This window comes from Schistocerca piceifrons, chromosome X (assembly GCF_021461385.2).
Source record: "Schistocerca piceifrons isolate TAMUIC-IGC-003096 chromosome X, iqSchPice1.1, whole genome shotgun sequence".
NCBI lineage: Eukaryota > Metazoa > Arthropoda > Insecta > Orthoptera > Acrididae > Schistocerca > Schistocerca piceifrons.
The window spans coordinates 174,998,146-175,013,631 of NC_060149.1; the positions used below are offsets into that span (position 1 = coordinate 174,998,146).

General features: G+C 38.0%; 1 protein-coding gene across 1 annotated transcript in view; it reads left to right on the forward strand.

Annotated features, from left to right (window-relative positions):
* Positions 1-15,486, forward strand: part of LOC124721795 (facilitated trehalose transporter Tret1-like) — a 198,277-nt gene that overhangs the window by 150,304 nt on the left and 32,487 nt on the right. The window contains exon 5 of the mRNA XM_047246917.1: positions 3,570-3,668. Coding sequence (XP_047102873.1) covers positions 3,570-3,668 — 99 coding nt within the window. The remainder of the gene's footprint in view (positions 1-3,569; positions 3,669-15,486) is intronic.

Consider the following 15,486-nt stretch of genomic DNA (forward strand, 5'->3'; position numbering starts at 1 on the left):
ACAGGCAAATACTAATCATTTGTCTTTCTCTGAGATTTATGACTTGGTAATAAACAGTTCATGTGGAAGAGCCACGTAACAACAGCCAAGTTAGAATTGGAGGAAGTTGCCGATGCAAACTTATGAGACCTAGATTGCTGGTTATAGACGGATTGGTCACCACAGCCATTTTGTTTGCACTTACTCTCATTGCCAACAGTGCAATACAAATTCACTGATCCATAACATTGTTATTCCTTACAACCCAGGTCAACAGACACAAGCAGTCTGTACTGCAGTTTCTGGACACATCCCTCTAGCAAAGTCTGGCAACAGCTTCAACACTGGAAGTTTCTATCACTGCAGAACAAAATTTTCAGAACAATATGCAGACTGCAGCTTTCAGTACAGTCCAAGAACATTCTACTAGACTCTACAAATTCATCCCACAGTGACATGGCGAGACACAAAGACAATAAACTATGGTATTGAATCATGTCAACCTTCCCCAGCAACACCTAGTTCTAATTCAGCTTCACATGGTTGCCAATTGCTCCAATTGTTGATAAGCCTTAAGACTGGATTAACTGCCATAATAAACCTTCTGAATGTGTGTATTGTCACTGAATCACCCACATAAAATGTGGGTGCTAAACAGCAACCCAAAAAGGCTCCGTAGCCAATGAAAATTCAATATCAGCAGCTTGGAATCTAGTGTTGGAGATATGACTTGAATTGTTGATCATTTGTCAAATTAAAGTTTTGTTGATTAACTTACCAGTGAACACAGGTGTGTCCACTTTTTGGCAAATTTGAACATGTTTAGTGTGCCAGGGATCACGAGAATTTGCTTCTATGCAATGATTGTCAAATAATAGCTAGCACATTCCTGTAAGGGGAACTTAAAAACAGAGTTACTATGTAGGAAGGTTACATGTCATTTAGCATTTTAGAAGTAGCCATTATTAACGCAAGGAGTATTTTTCCTTTTCATGCTTTTAGTGCATTTGGAATCTTGTAACAACAGTATCAGCTGTCATGTCTTTCCAAGTTTTGGAAGCTCTTTTGAAGGAATAATTGTAACTGTTTATGCCCATATTTGGTTGGGCTTATTCATCTGAAGTCAAATTTCTTGCTTTCCGCAGCCATGTTATGAATTTTTCTGTCCTCCTCAGTACCTCATGAGCTCAAGGATGAATTTGGCTCTTTAGTGGGTCAAAACACTGTGTAGCTTTGGTAATTCAGCCAGGGGTGCAGGATCACCTTGGTATGGCTCTGTTCCCAGCCTAGCATAAAAGAAAATTAGGGTTCATGTACAACAATGATTTTAAGAGCGATGAAACTGTATTAGTCACAAATTGATAAATAAGCACTAAAAACAGTCTATGTGGTTGAAAAGTATTATTAAGCAGCTCCTCATTTGACCTCATGTGCCTGAGTAAACCACGTTCCAGAGATTTCCAGCACAGAAAAGTATGAGACTGCTACAAGGAAACAAATCTGGGACATCAATGACAGTAGTTGGCAATGCTAATTGCTGTGCCACAGAAACACTCTTTGACTATCATGAAGTAGTATGTTTCTAGCTAAATAAGAAAGTGGTGGAAATGGTTTAGTAATTTCAGGTGACGATAACCAAGTTCATAGCCCAGGATCTCATTCTTTAGTATGTGGCATATATTGTCCAACAAGTATGGCTTAGCAACATAGACTGATTTGGTCCCTTGCAGTTATTACTCACTGCACCATCAACTTGTGGTATCCCAAAGGGTACTGCTGCTTTAACACAAGAGTATTTCAAGAATTATGGCATTATTCCTCCAAGGCTCTGAATCTGCATATTAACTTGATTACCTTGCAATCTCTGGGGTATAGAGCAGCAAATGGGTTGTATATATTGACCAGGATTATACAGAGATATTGAATGCTTTGCCCATGCCTGCCAAGAGTAAGCACCTTTAAGTGGGCCTTCTAGTCACAGTTCATACCAGAGAAACTTATTATTCCACGGTTTTCATGAGCTGCAACAACTATTTATAAAGACAGAAGTTGCAAGGAAGAGCAAATAAGAGATACTTAATGCAAATAGCTAACAAAGATACATTGAAGAGCTGAGATCAAACAGTTATCAGTTCAGTTGGTTAACTGAAGACTTACTCTTACGGAGTAAAGTAGTTAATTTCAAACTGTATATTCCTTTCACCTGTCACCTGACCCCCTCCCCTTATCCCTGCTCTCTCTCACACACACATATCATTAGAATGTCAAAATATTGTGTGTTGTCACATGAGTGAGAGACCCTGAAAAGGAGTTGTGAGATGTTTGGTCACTGACTTTACACAACACTATTATAACATACTTCTGTAAAATATTCAGACACTTTTTATCAAACAAATGAATGAACAGCAATTCTGGCAGACATTTTTACTGCCTTGAAATTTACATCTTCCTTCATAAACTTGTCAAATACAGGCCTATATCCAGTGTCCCAAATTGCCATGCTTGTTTTCATTTAAAATAGCTTTAAACAGCATAACATAATCCGTTTTCTCCTCTCAGTGGATCTGATTATGATGTTTATTGCGCAAAAAGTGATTTTTACTTGAAAGAATCATGTTATGTCATTAAGTGCAGTAATTAATAAAATATAAATATTTTATGTTACTTCTTTTTTAGTGAGTAAACCTTTAAATAACCATGAAAAAGTTAAATGTGAATGGTGATGGAATATGTTCTAGTCTTATTCTGGAGTTGACATTAAGAACATTTGTGTTTAAACATTCAGTTCTTTTACTCAACCCCTTGAAAATGAGAAAGTCAATAATGATTAAACCATTTCATAGATCAGTTGTAATAACAAATGTGAGGACAAAGTAATGGTTAAAAACAAAACAGTTGTACTGTACTATTCCACCTTCAGAATTTGTGCATGAATGCCAAAACTTTCCATATATCTATTCATACAATTTTAATTTCAACCATTAGTGAAATTTCAGTAATTCTGTAATTACAGTTTTCTGCATTGCAGACATATAAAATGAATCAAAATTTTGAAATACAGCTATCTTTTTAAGTGATTCAGCGATCACTGCTATCTAGAATTCAAGTATTTTGTATTTTTGGTGTGTTTTGAAACCCTTTTAATGTTAAAGAAACAGAGTCTTATTGTCTGGTTATAATCATACAGAAAATTTATAGATTCTGAAGTTTTAATTGCTGATAGTGTCATATCCTGTGAGGTTCCTAGTTAAGTAAATTTTCACACTTGTACAGACATTTTACCCCTTTTCACAACATATACCTGTTTGCATACATACTGACAGTGATGTAGAGAATGTTACAAACTTAAAAGCAGGTGGGAAGTATAAATGGAAAGGTGTTAAGGAGTCAAAGATTTTTAAATGTTAGCTTCTCATTGTAAGGAGTGACACTGATCTATGGTAACCTTAAGTGAAAATACAAAACAGTACATTACAGTCAGTGACATTACTTAAGCACTGTAATCATTAATACTGTAAGTAGCTGTTTTAGATAGATGCTGCACTTCATTAGAATGATGTTTTTCATCACTCAACAGTTACAAATTACAGGTATGGGAACGAGTCCAGCTGTTGTGTACACAACTGAAATCGGAAGACCAGAAATCAGAGGAGCACTTACAGCATCAGGACCATCTCTTGCATCACTGGGTATATCTTTACATCAATTAATCAGTAGAGCTAAGATAAATGTTCCAGAGATTCACTGTTACAAGTATAAATGTCAGAATGTCATATATTAATCATGATAATAACAACAGCAACTCAGTCAAATTTGTCTCACATAAAACGATTGGAAAGGTAAGTTTTTACACTGTATGGTATTCTTCTGTAGTAACCAGAAGCAGCTTCTGGATAGTGCATCAGAATAACTTCTCCTGAAACTACCCTAAGCTTAGATAATGTTCAGGAAGGGAAAAGTTTGGTACTACTCTGTACATAACTAAATTTCATTAACTTTGCATGCATGGTAATTAGGGAAGATGTAGGTGGGAGAAAGTAATATTGTCTAATACATTTCTTGATTTATATTGGAATTTGTGGTCTCAGGATCTTGGGAGTGAGGCTCTTCCAATAGTGGTACTGAAACATATCTGGCTGCACCCAGTTTCTTACCGTGTCCACCTTCCCCATGTGTTATTGCTGTGAACTGACAGTCTAAAATATTAACAGTAGTGGTGCATCAGAATGTGGGATTGTAATAGTGTTAACTGAAAACACTGACACATGAAATCACTATTACTGGGCAATTTAATGCCACAAAACAAATATCTCTGTGATGATACAGATATGATTTACAAAGTCTTGGAATACACACACAATGATAACTGTGCAGTGCCTGCTTACATACACACATTGTGATAATTGTTCAATTATCTACACTCTGCTGCGATTGTCTTTATATTAACACAGCCAGTTACTTCCATAGTATCCACACATACCATGCATCTACACTTTTCAAAGAGTATTTCATGATTGTGAGTGGCATAGTCTACATTGTTGTGAATAAACTGTCCAATTGTCTTGTCTGCTTCACCTTTTGATGACAATTCACAGCTTCATGTTTTTTGATAAGAGAGGATATAAAATGTAGACTGGCAATGGCAAGGAAAGTGTTTCCGAAGAAGAGAAATTTGTTAACATCGAGTACAGATTTAAATGTCAGGAAGTCGTTTCTGAAAGTATTTGTATGGAGTGTAGCCACGTATGGAAGAGAAACATTGACGACAACTTGTTTGGACAAGAAGAGAATAGAAGCTTTCGAAATGTGTTGCTACAGAAGAATGCTGAAGATTAGATAGGTAGATCATATAACTAATGAGGAGGTATTGAATAGGATTGGGGAGAAGAGAAGTTTGTGGCACAACTTGACTAGAAGACGGGATCGATTGGTAGGGCATGTTCTGAGGCATCAAGGGATCACCAATTTAGTATTGGAGGGCAGCATGGAGGGTAAAAATCGTAGAGGGAGACCAAGAGATGAATACACTAAACAGATACAGAAGGATGTAGGTTGCAGTAGGTACTGGGAGATGAAGAAAGAAGCTTGCACAGGATAGAATAGCATGGAGAGCTGCATCAAACCAGTCTCAGGACTGAAGACCACAACAAGAACAAGAACATGGGAACTAGAATAACAATACTAAAGACTGAGCATTATAGAGTTAACCAGACCATATTTTTATGACTAATGACTTCATGTATGAAATGATGTAACTTTTTATTTTGCAAAAACACAAGACACTACTTTTTCATCTCTTAAATTAATTTGTAGTTAAGTTTCTCTGGCTTCCAATAGAACTGTCATTTATAATCTATTTAACAAAAATGTAAAGTTGTAATTTTTCCTTTAAAATACAAGACACAGGAATATCACTGCATTCAGAAAATTCTGGCTGCAATATAATCAAAACAGATTTTAGAAATATTGCCTGATACAAAAATGATCAGTGCTTTTAAATCAAATCTTAATTGACTATAAGCTTTTGAGCTATCAAATTTTAAGATAAACTAATTCCTTTCTCTGACTATCAGGACTACTGAACCCACAAAACTGACTACTGAACTGTTGTTTTTTTTAAGCTTTAATTTTGACACACATACTTTTGCACACCAACAAATTTATGATATCTTCAATTCATCATATCTCCTGAAATAATTAACTTTAAGTCAAAACAACTACATCTTGATGTTCAAGACTGAAGAAATTATATCTACAATAATAATCATTTGTATGCATATGGTGCAATTAAAATTTTGTTGTTATGATAAAGAGATGATGACACATGTCAACAGCATGTTAATGATTGAATGAAATATCAATGTTTTAGTACCCATTCAAGTTTACTGGGCATTTCTGATGGTCTTTTACACTTGCTAAACAAACTCATGATGAAGTGTAAAGCTCTTCTTCAGTTCTTCTCTATCTCTTTGGTTCATCCAACTTTGTAAGAGTGTCATAACAATGGTCAACACTGAAGAACAAAACAGTACCTACTTTTTGACAACTGTCATCACTTCCACACCAAAAAATCCCTTTCATACAGCCTGGCCACCAATGGATGGCATATTTGCATTGATGAGAACTCTCTTGCCCAGTATGCTGAAGGTCTCCACTATCCACCCCAGTGAAGTTGGCTACTCATTTCAGTCAGGCTTCAGTCCGTGCAGAAGACAGGTCTTTCTGCTCAAAGCATTCTTCATGTGTTGAATAACAATCTATCTGACTCACTTTCGGACTAAACGAGCCCACTCATTTAAAAGCAGAAGCATTGAGTTCCCAACAGGGACACACAAAGAAAGAAAAAAAAGAGGGTGGTGCTGGGGATGTAATGATGAGTAATAACTGTTAACAAAAAAATAACAAAAAAATTCTATATGTTTTGCCATTTATTTAGCATTGACATTAGCCAATCATGTCATTGCATGTGCAAATTTGAGCACTTGCATGTGCTAAAATGTGGTAATGCACAGACATCTGTGGCTTCATGAGTTTCCACTTGTTGAAATGCTCACTACCAGTTAAAATGTGCCTTTTTTGGAAGTGATAAATTTAAGCTAGATGAGCAAAAGCTACATTTGTTCAGTTTTATTTTTATTTATTTATTTATTTGGTCCTGTTGATTACATATTATACAGCCAGTGTACAAGTAATATAGGACAATTCAATTGACACAATTACAGTAGTACATTAACATTATACATCACATTGCACAGACATTGGTTTATTTTACAAGAACAATTACTTGCATGCCGTATTAAAGGCTGCATTATGCCAAAAACAGTTTAAGTGATTGTTTAAAATAGTAGAATAAGTGACAGTGCATATTTTTATGCTACTGACATATATAAGGAAGTAAATTTTCTTCATGGCCGTGGTTTGAATGAATACAAGTTTTAACAGCATTCCTTAAGAAGAGGTTTAAGCAAATGCTCTATAGAGTGGGATACATGGGAGTTCACATTTTCTCATAATGAAACAGATAAATTTACATTTTATCGCCACAATTTCAGTTAAACTACAAGTAACAGCATCACACTTTATCTTTAAGGGAGTGCTTTTCTTAGGCAGTTTCCCCCATTCTTGTACATCATAACTCTAAGTATTCATTCATTTTATAGAAAGTTTGTTTGATGAGAAATAATTTTAGTTTCCTTTTGAAAACCTTTACATTATTTATTTCCTTTTTTATATTGTTTGAGGAAACCAAATGAAGCTGCTCAATTTGTGCATGCAATGACCTGATTGGCTAACTTTAAGGCTAAATAACATAGGAATGGCAGAATATACCGATATTTTTTCTTAACAATTATTTATCAGCACAACCTCCCCTGCGACACCCTTACAAGCTTTTCAAAGTGTTTCTGACCAGCTTGTATATGCACCCACATGTGCACCCACACGCCCTCACACACACACACACACACACACACACACACACACACACACACACACACACACATGTGCACCTGTGCCTCTACAAAGTGCCAACAGGGCACACAATGCCATGACCGTAGTTTGGCAGGTGGACTAGGATGAGTTGGAGGTTGAGGTGGGAGAGGGGCAGGAGGGACAAAGATGGGTTAGAGTGGGTAGCTAGGAGCTCAGCGGAAAGCAACCAGTTTGTTGGTCAGGAATGCAGAAGAGATTGGTGGGGGTTGCATGGGATAGACATGTGGGCACTTGTGTCAGAGTCAGGGGAACCAGTGCACAGTTAAGGCAATATGGAGACAGGAGTTGGGAGGGGTGATAGGCCAGAGGAAGGGGAAACTGTTGGATGGAGGATGTGGGAACAGTAGGTGAATGGAGACTGAGGCCAGGAAGGTTACAGGAACAAAGGATGTGTTGCAAGGATAACTCCCATCTGCATAGTTCAGAGAGCTGGTGGTGGAGGGAAGGACCTATATGGTGTTATGGGAGTGAAAGATGTGTTGCAAGGATAACTCTTAATCACATAGTTCAGAAAAGCTGGTGGTGAGGGAAGGATCCAGATGGCACAGGTTGTGAAACAGCATTGAAATCAAGCATTTTGTGTCAACAGGATGGTCAACTATGTTCTTGGCCACAGTTTGGCAGTGGTTATTCATTCAGGTGGACATCTGGGTGGTTGTCATACCAACATAAAAAGCTGTGCAGTGATTACAGCAGAGCTGGTGTATGACATGGCTGCTTCCACAGGTGGCAATGCCTGTGATGGAGTGGAATAAACCTGTGACAAGACTGGAGAAGGAAGTGCTGGGTGGGTGGATTGGGCAGGTCTTGCACTTGGGTACTTCCAAAAGGATATGATCCCTGTGGCAATGGGTTATGAGTGGGAGTGTCATAGGGGTAGCTTAGGATATTCTGTAGGTTGGATGGCCAGTGGAACACTGCTATAAGAGGGGTGGGAAGCATTTTGGGTGGGGAATTCCTCATTCCAGGGGTTGGAGATAGCTAATCAAAGCCATGGTGAAAAATACCATTCAGTTGTTCCAGTCCTGGGGAATACTGTGTTATGAGTGGTGCACTCCTTTGTGGCTGATTCTTGGGTGAGATTGGAGGATTAGGGGTAGGTGAGGATATGGGAGATTGGAAGATTAGGGGTAGGTGAGGATATGATATGGGAAGTCTGTTTGCAAATTATGTTGGAGGATGGAGGGTGTTAGTATATTTGACAAGTGGTTGATTTTCAATAACAGTAACATGGAGCTGTTAACTTGTTGACTGTCTTACATGGGCTTGTTACATAGATCTTACTCATGTGATTATTGGATGTAGACTCTCACAAAGCAACTGCCAAATTGCAACACAGATTGTTAAAAGATTTTATTGTAATGACTCCAAATCTGGACTGTGGATTTTTGGAGTGGGGCTGGTAAATAAAAATTGGCATAACAATATTTTATAATCTTCATGATTACATTATAGTTTATAAAACTGCATGGTGATAGTTTAACAAAACAGATGATCTGTTTGTCCTAACAATGGTTTGGTTTAACTAAAAGATAGCTAGTTAGAAAAGCATAAAAGTTCACAGTACTATTTGACTAGCGTACTGTATGCCTCTGGATTGTATTACCTATTTATATGTAAGGTTTCTATGTTTGAATTTTTGTTCATTTATGTAAATTCTTAATTAATGGCTTAATTGAATAATGAAGAGTGTTTTCAGCTTCAAAAAATGTTAAGCAACAAAAAAACCATGGCATCCAACTAACATAATGGCTCAAAAGGCAAAAGTAGTTTTGACTGGCTAAATTTTAATTATAAATATCTTTCAAGTTAATTAGTTTTTGGAAAAGTGAAACAGATTACTGAGAGGGACAGAGAGGTGGGAGGCAGGGAGAGTGGATGGGGTGTGGGTACTTAGCAGCACAGAGGAAGGCATCTGGTTTACTGGCTACAAATGCGGGAGGGAGGGGTGGCAGACGCACAATCTAGGCATGTGATGCACAGGAGTCAGAGCCAGTGGGGAATGGCACATGCTGAAGTGACATAGGAACATGATGTGGGATGGGATGATAGAATAGAGGAAGAGGAAACTGTTGGGTGGAGGGTGTCAGGGCTGTGGGTTACTGGAGACTGAGACCAGGGCGGTTGCAGGAGCGAAATATGTGTTGCAAGGATAACTCCCACCTCCATGGCTCAGTAAAGCTGGTGGTAGGGTGAGGGATCCATATGGCACAATTTTTGAAGCAGCAATCAAAAATGATCATTTTATACTCAGCTGCATGTTGTGCCACTGGGTGATCAACTTTGTTCTTGGCCACAGTTTCACGGTGACCATTCATTCTGGTGGACAGCTGGTTGGTTATCATACCAACATAAAAAGGTTCAGTGATTACAGCAGAGTTGGTATATGACATGGGTGCTTTCATAGGTGGCCCTGCCTCTGATGGGGTAGGATAAGCTTGTGACAGGACTTGAGTAGGAAGTGCTGGGTGGACGGATTGGGCATGGCTTGTACCTATGTCTTCCATGGGGATATGATCCCTGCAGCAAGGGGTTGGGAGTGGGAGTGGCATATGGATGGACTAGGATGTTGTGTAAGAGATTGTATCAATGACACAATGCTCCTGGTTTTTTCAGTGAGTGGTCTTCCTTTACTCATAAAGAGTTTACTGGGAAGAATGAAATGGTTGGTGTCAGTTCGCTCAAAACTACTGAGTAGCTTAGACTGATTTCCATATGGCACACTGTTGTAACAACTTTGATTACTAATTTACTTAATTAGCAAGGTTTCACAGAAAACTAACAATGATATTGCAGTCAGGATTTGAATATTAAGACATAACAGTTGTAAATAGTCGTAGCTGTGGTGGGAAAGTACCAGAGCTCCAAGCACTAATAGAAAGCACTGATGCTCAAATCATTATAGGCACTGAAAGCTGGTTAAAGCCAGAGATAAGCTCAGCAAAATTTTTGTGAAGAACCTAATGGTGTTACGAAATGATAGGCTAAACACGGTTGGTGGTGGTTTGTTTGATGCTGTTAGAAATAGTTTATCTTATCACGAAAGTGGAGTAGATGGTTCCTGTGAGTTAGTGTGGGCAGAGGTCATTCTTGGTAACTGGAATAAAATAATAATTGGATCCTTTTACCGACCTCCCAATTCAGATGATACAGTTGCTGAAAGGTTCAAAGGAAACTTCAGTTTGATTTCAAACACGTATCCGACTCACGCAATTATAGTTGGTGGTGACTTTAATTTACCCTCAATATGTTGGCAAAAATACATGTTTAATTCTAGAGGTACGCATAAAACATCATCCAAGATTGTGCTAAACGCATTCTCTGAAAATTCCTTTGAGCAGTTAGTTCGTGAGCCCATGTGAATAGTAAACGGTTGCAAAAACACGCTTGACCTCTTAGCAACAAATAATCCTGAGTTAATAACAAGCATCAAAATGGATACAGGGATTAGTGAACACAAGGTGGTCATAGCAAGACTGAATATTGCAACCAACAAATCCTCGAGAAATAATCAAAAAATATACCTATTCAAAAAAACAGATAATAATTCACTTGACGCCTTCCTGAGAGACAATCTACACTACTTCCACATTAATAATATAAGTGTAGACCAGATGTGGTTTGAATTCAAAGAAGTAGTATCAGCAGCAATTGAGAGATTTGTATCAAATAAATTAACAAACAACTGAGCTGGTCCACCTTGATAAACAAAACAGGTAAGAACACTGTTGCAGAAACAATGAAACAAAAATGCCAAATTTAAACAGATACAAAATCCCCAAGATTGGCGATCTCTTACAGAAGATCAGACTTCAATGTGAGATGCTTGTAACAGTTTCCACAATGACAAAATTTTGCAGAAAATCCAATGAGATTCTGGTCGTACGTGAAGTATGTTAGTGGCAAGGAACAATCAATGTCTTCTCTGTGTGATTGCAATGGAGGAACTATCAAAGACAGTGCTGCCAGAGAAGAGTTATTACATGCACAAATAAAAGTTGACACTTGGCGCGGTGGCTGATTGGAGCGACCATAAGGGCATTTCCCATTTACAGTTGCTCCCATCAGCCAATGCGCCGAGTGTCAACTTTAATTGCATGAGTAAATCTAAACACAGCCTTCCAAAATGCCTTCACAAAAGAAGACAACACAAATATTCCAGAATTCGAATCAAGAAAAGCTGCCAATGTGAGTAACGTAGAAGTAAATATCCTTGGAGTAGTGAAGCAACTTAAATCACTCAATAAAAGCAAGTTTTCTGGTCCAGACTGTACACCAATTAGGTTCCTTTCAGAGTATGCTAATGCATTACCTCCATACTTCACAATCATACACAACCGTTTGCTCGATGAAAAATCATTACCCAAAGACTGGAAAGTTGCACAGGTCAGGCTGATATTCAAGAAAGGTAGTATGAGTAATCCACTTAATTACAGGTCCGTATCATTAACGTTGATATGCAGCAAGAGTCTGGAACATATACTGTGTCTGAACATTATGAATGACCTCAAAGAAAACAATCTATTAACTCACAGTCAACATGGGTTTAGAAAACATCACTCTTGTGAAACACAACTAGCTCTTTATTCGCATGAAGTGTTGAGCGCTATTGACAAGGGATTTCAAATCTATTCCATATTTCTGGATTTCCAGAAGGCTTTTGACACTGTACCACATGAGTGACTTGTAGTGAAATTGCATGCTTATGGAATATTGTCTCAGTTATGTGATTGGATTTGTGACTTCCTGTCAGAGAGGTCACAGTTCATAGCAACTGACGGAAAGTCATCGTGTAAAACAGAAGTGATTTCTGGCGTTCCCCAAGGTCGTGTTATAGGCCCTTTGCTGTTCCTTATCCGTATAAACAATTTGGGAGACAATCTGAGCAGTTGTCTATGGTTGTTTGCAGGTAACGCTGTTGTTTATTGAGTAATAAAGTCATCAGAAGATAAAAAAACAAATTGCAAAATGATTTAGCAAAGATATCTAAATGGTGCAACAATTGGGAGTTGACCCTAAAGAATGAAAAAGTGTGAGATCATCCACATGAATGGTTGAAGAAATTCATTAAAATTTGGTTACACAATAAACCAGTCAAATCTAAAGGCCATAAATTCAACTAAATGCCTAGGAATTACAATTATGAACAACTTAAATTGGAAGGAACACACAGAAAATGTTGTGGGGAAGGCTAACCAAAGACTGCATTTTATTGTCAGGACACTTTGAAAATGTAACAGATCTACTAAGGAGACTGTCTACACTACGCTTGCCTGTCCTCTTGTAGAATACTGCTGTACGGTGTGGGATCTTTACCAGATAGGACTGATGGAGTACATCGAAAAAGTTCAAAGAAGGGCAGCACATTTTGTATTATCGTGAAATATGGGAGAGAGTATCACTGAAATGATACAGGATTTGAGCTCGACATCATTAAAAGGAAGGCATTTTTCATTGAGACAGAATTATCTCACAAAATTCCAATCACCAACTTTCTCCTCCCAATGCAAAAATATTTTGTTGACATTGACCTACATAGGGATAAATGATCACCAAGATAAAATAAGGAAAATCAGAGCTCCTACAGAAAGATATAGGTGTTCGTTCTTTCTGCGCATTATACGAGATTGGAATAATAGAGAATTGTGAAGGTCTTTAGATGAACCTTCTACCAGGCACTTAAATGTGATGTTCAGAGTATCGATGTAGATGTAGATAAATAAATATTATATAAATAAAAATTCAGCAATTTTGAGTGCACACTACATATGTGTTATGTGTACAAATACAGTCAGATGAAAGAGGAAAGAAAAGTTCTTTGAAAGGAGTAGAATGATAGCATGTGGTGTGAAAACCTTACTGTGTTTCACACGATGCCAGGAGTGACACCACAGTGCCTTTCCAAAATACTAGAAGAATGGGACCTCTGCCAAAATTTCTGATGATGGTCATCCAGGGCAGTGGAGAATTACTAAATACAATGTGACACCATTCATCAACAGTCCAAGCTAATTGGTCACAGTGCCATTTCAAATGCAGTCATGTGTTTCAGTGTTAATGGCAGCCTACAAATGGGATGCTAATTCTCTAGACCATCTGCTGCTAGTCTCCGACCAGTGTTGTGAGATGACACAGAATGTTGCAGGGAGTCTGTTACTTGTTCTCTGATGCACATGTAAATCTGAAGATTTTATGGTGTGCTTTGAGTACAATATGGTGATCATTCCATGCTGTGATCAGACATGGTCGACCAAAACCTTGACGATGAGTATGCCTGCCCTCACATTCCCACACAGTCCAGCATCAGGATAGGGTCACATCCAAATGCTCCACAGATCTGGATATTGCACAATTTGACCACACTGTCAAATGGAGACCCACATGTCACGTGCTGATAACACTGTCTCACACAAGCAAGCAGCATCTCCATGCCCTTCACAGTTATCACTCAACATCTGACATAGTTCACGCCCCTTATATAGCCTACAAGGCCTGGTAACAACACTAAGCACCAACAACACTAATGCACTCTGGTGGTCATTCTACCTGTTGGAGAGTATTGTAACTCCAATCATTTACATAACTGCCAATGGTGTGTATGTGTTCTATTTACATTGGCAGCCTACCATGTTTATTGGGTGTTCATGCCAACTTCAGCAAAACCTACTATCTTTTGGCCAGCCTACATTCATATGCACCGCACAATGAATAGTTTACTGTAGTAATTCCATGCTGGATGCATTTCCTGAAAGGGAACTATCCCTGGCATTCTTCAGCAGCCTAAATTAATGGTTATGCTCACTCACCACTCTTGTCTTTCCACAATATTTGTTATGGACTGTCTGTTATTGTTTATACTTATCTGCTTTACCTTAGCAGTGGAACCTTTCCTCATTTATTTATTTATTTGCTTATTTATTTATTATTTAACAAATAACTCTTAATGGCAACCTGAGGCTTCCACTCCAGTCTTGTCATGTTACACCTTCCACCACACACCATATGATGGTGTGCAGAGTATGTATGTAGATGTAGATTTAGATGTATAAGTACCCAGGATTCATAAATATATTCTCCTGTGGCTGCTGTGGCAGCACATATGGCCCAACATGATGATAATCAATACTCCACATCACATACAGACACCATGTTTTCATTGGTCTGCTCAGACACACATACTGAGTGGGTTTACATTTAACCACATTTGTGTTTCCTGAGAATTCATTACAGTTTCCTTCATGACATGCATTTCATTGGTGGAAATGAGGGTTCTTCAAAATAGTTACTCTAGCCTCTAATGTCTTATAATGAAGTTGTAAAACTCCATTGTTCATTGGCAGTGTCTCAGCTGCAACACCTGCATCTGCTGCACATCAAGGTTCCTGTTCTCTGCTCGCACAATGAAACTTTGTGAGATACCTAAATAAATGCTGATATACCTTATTTTTATTCTTGGATTCTTGACAACATTTTGAAACAAATTCTAGTCATGATCTGCATTGTTTAGGGATGGTCATCCCATGCCACAAACGCACTGTACTCCCCAGGGATATCAGTTGTATAAAATACTTTTGCTGATAGGAGGTATCTGTAAGAAAATTTTTCTAGAGATATTTGTTTAGTTCTTCTGCTCTTCCACAAGAAAGCCAATAGCTGAGATGCATACAGGTATACATCACAGATGTGAAAGTTGTCATGGAGGTATTCCTCCACGATATTTATTAATAACTGCTGGGGTGACACAAATCATTTAGAGTGAACAGTGAAACACTGATCAAAATAGTGAGTGTATGTAGCATTCTTCTCGAAGCCATATGTTTTTCATTTACTGTTCAAACTTCAAAACTTCATCCCATGAGCTGACACCTGAAGATCAGAACTTGAGGCATTATTTATGCATCAACAGCCATTCATCATACCTAAATCACAAAGTTATTCAATGTCACATTAAATGATTAACATGTTTTCTTTCTTTTGTTATCTGTATGTGTAAAAAATTATAGTCATCATTTATGA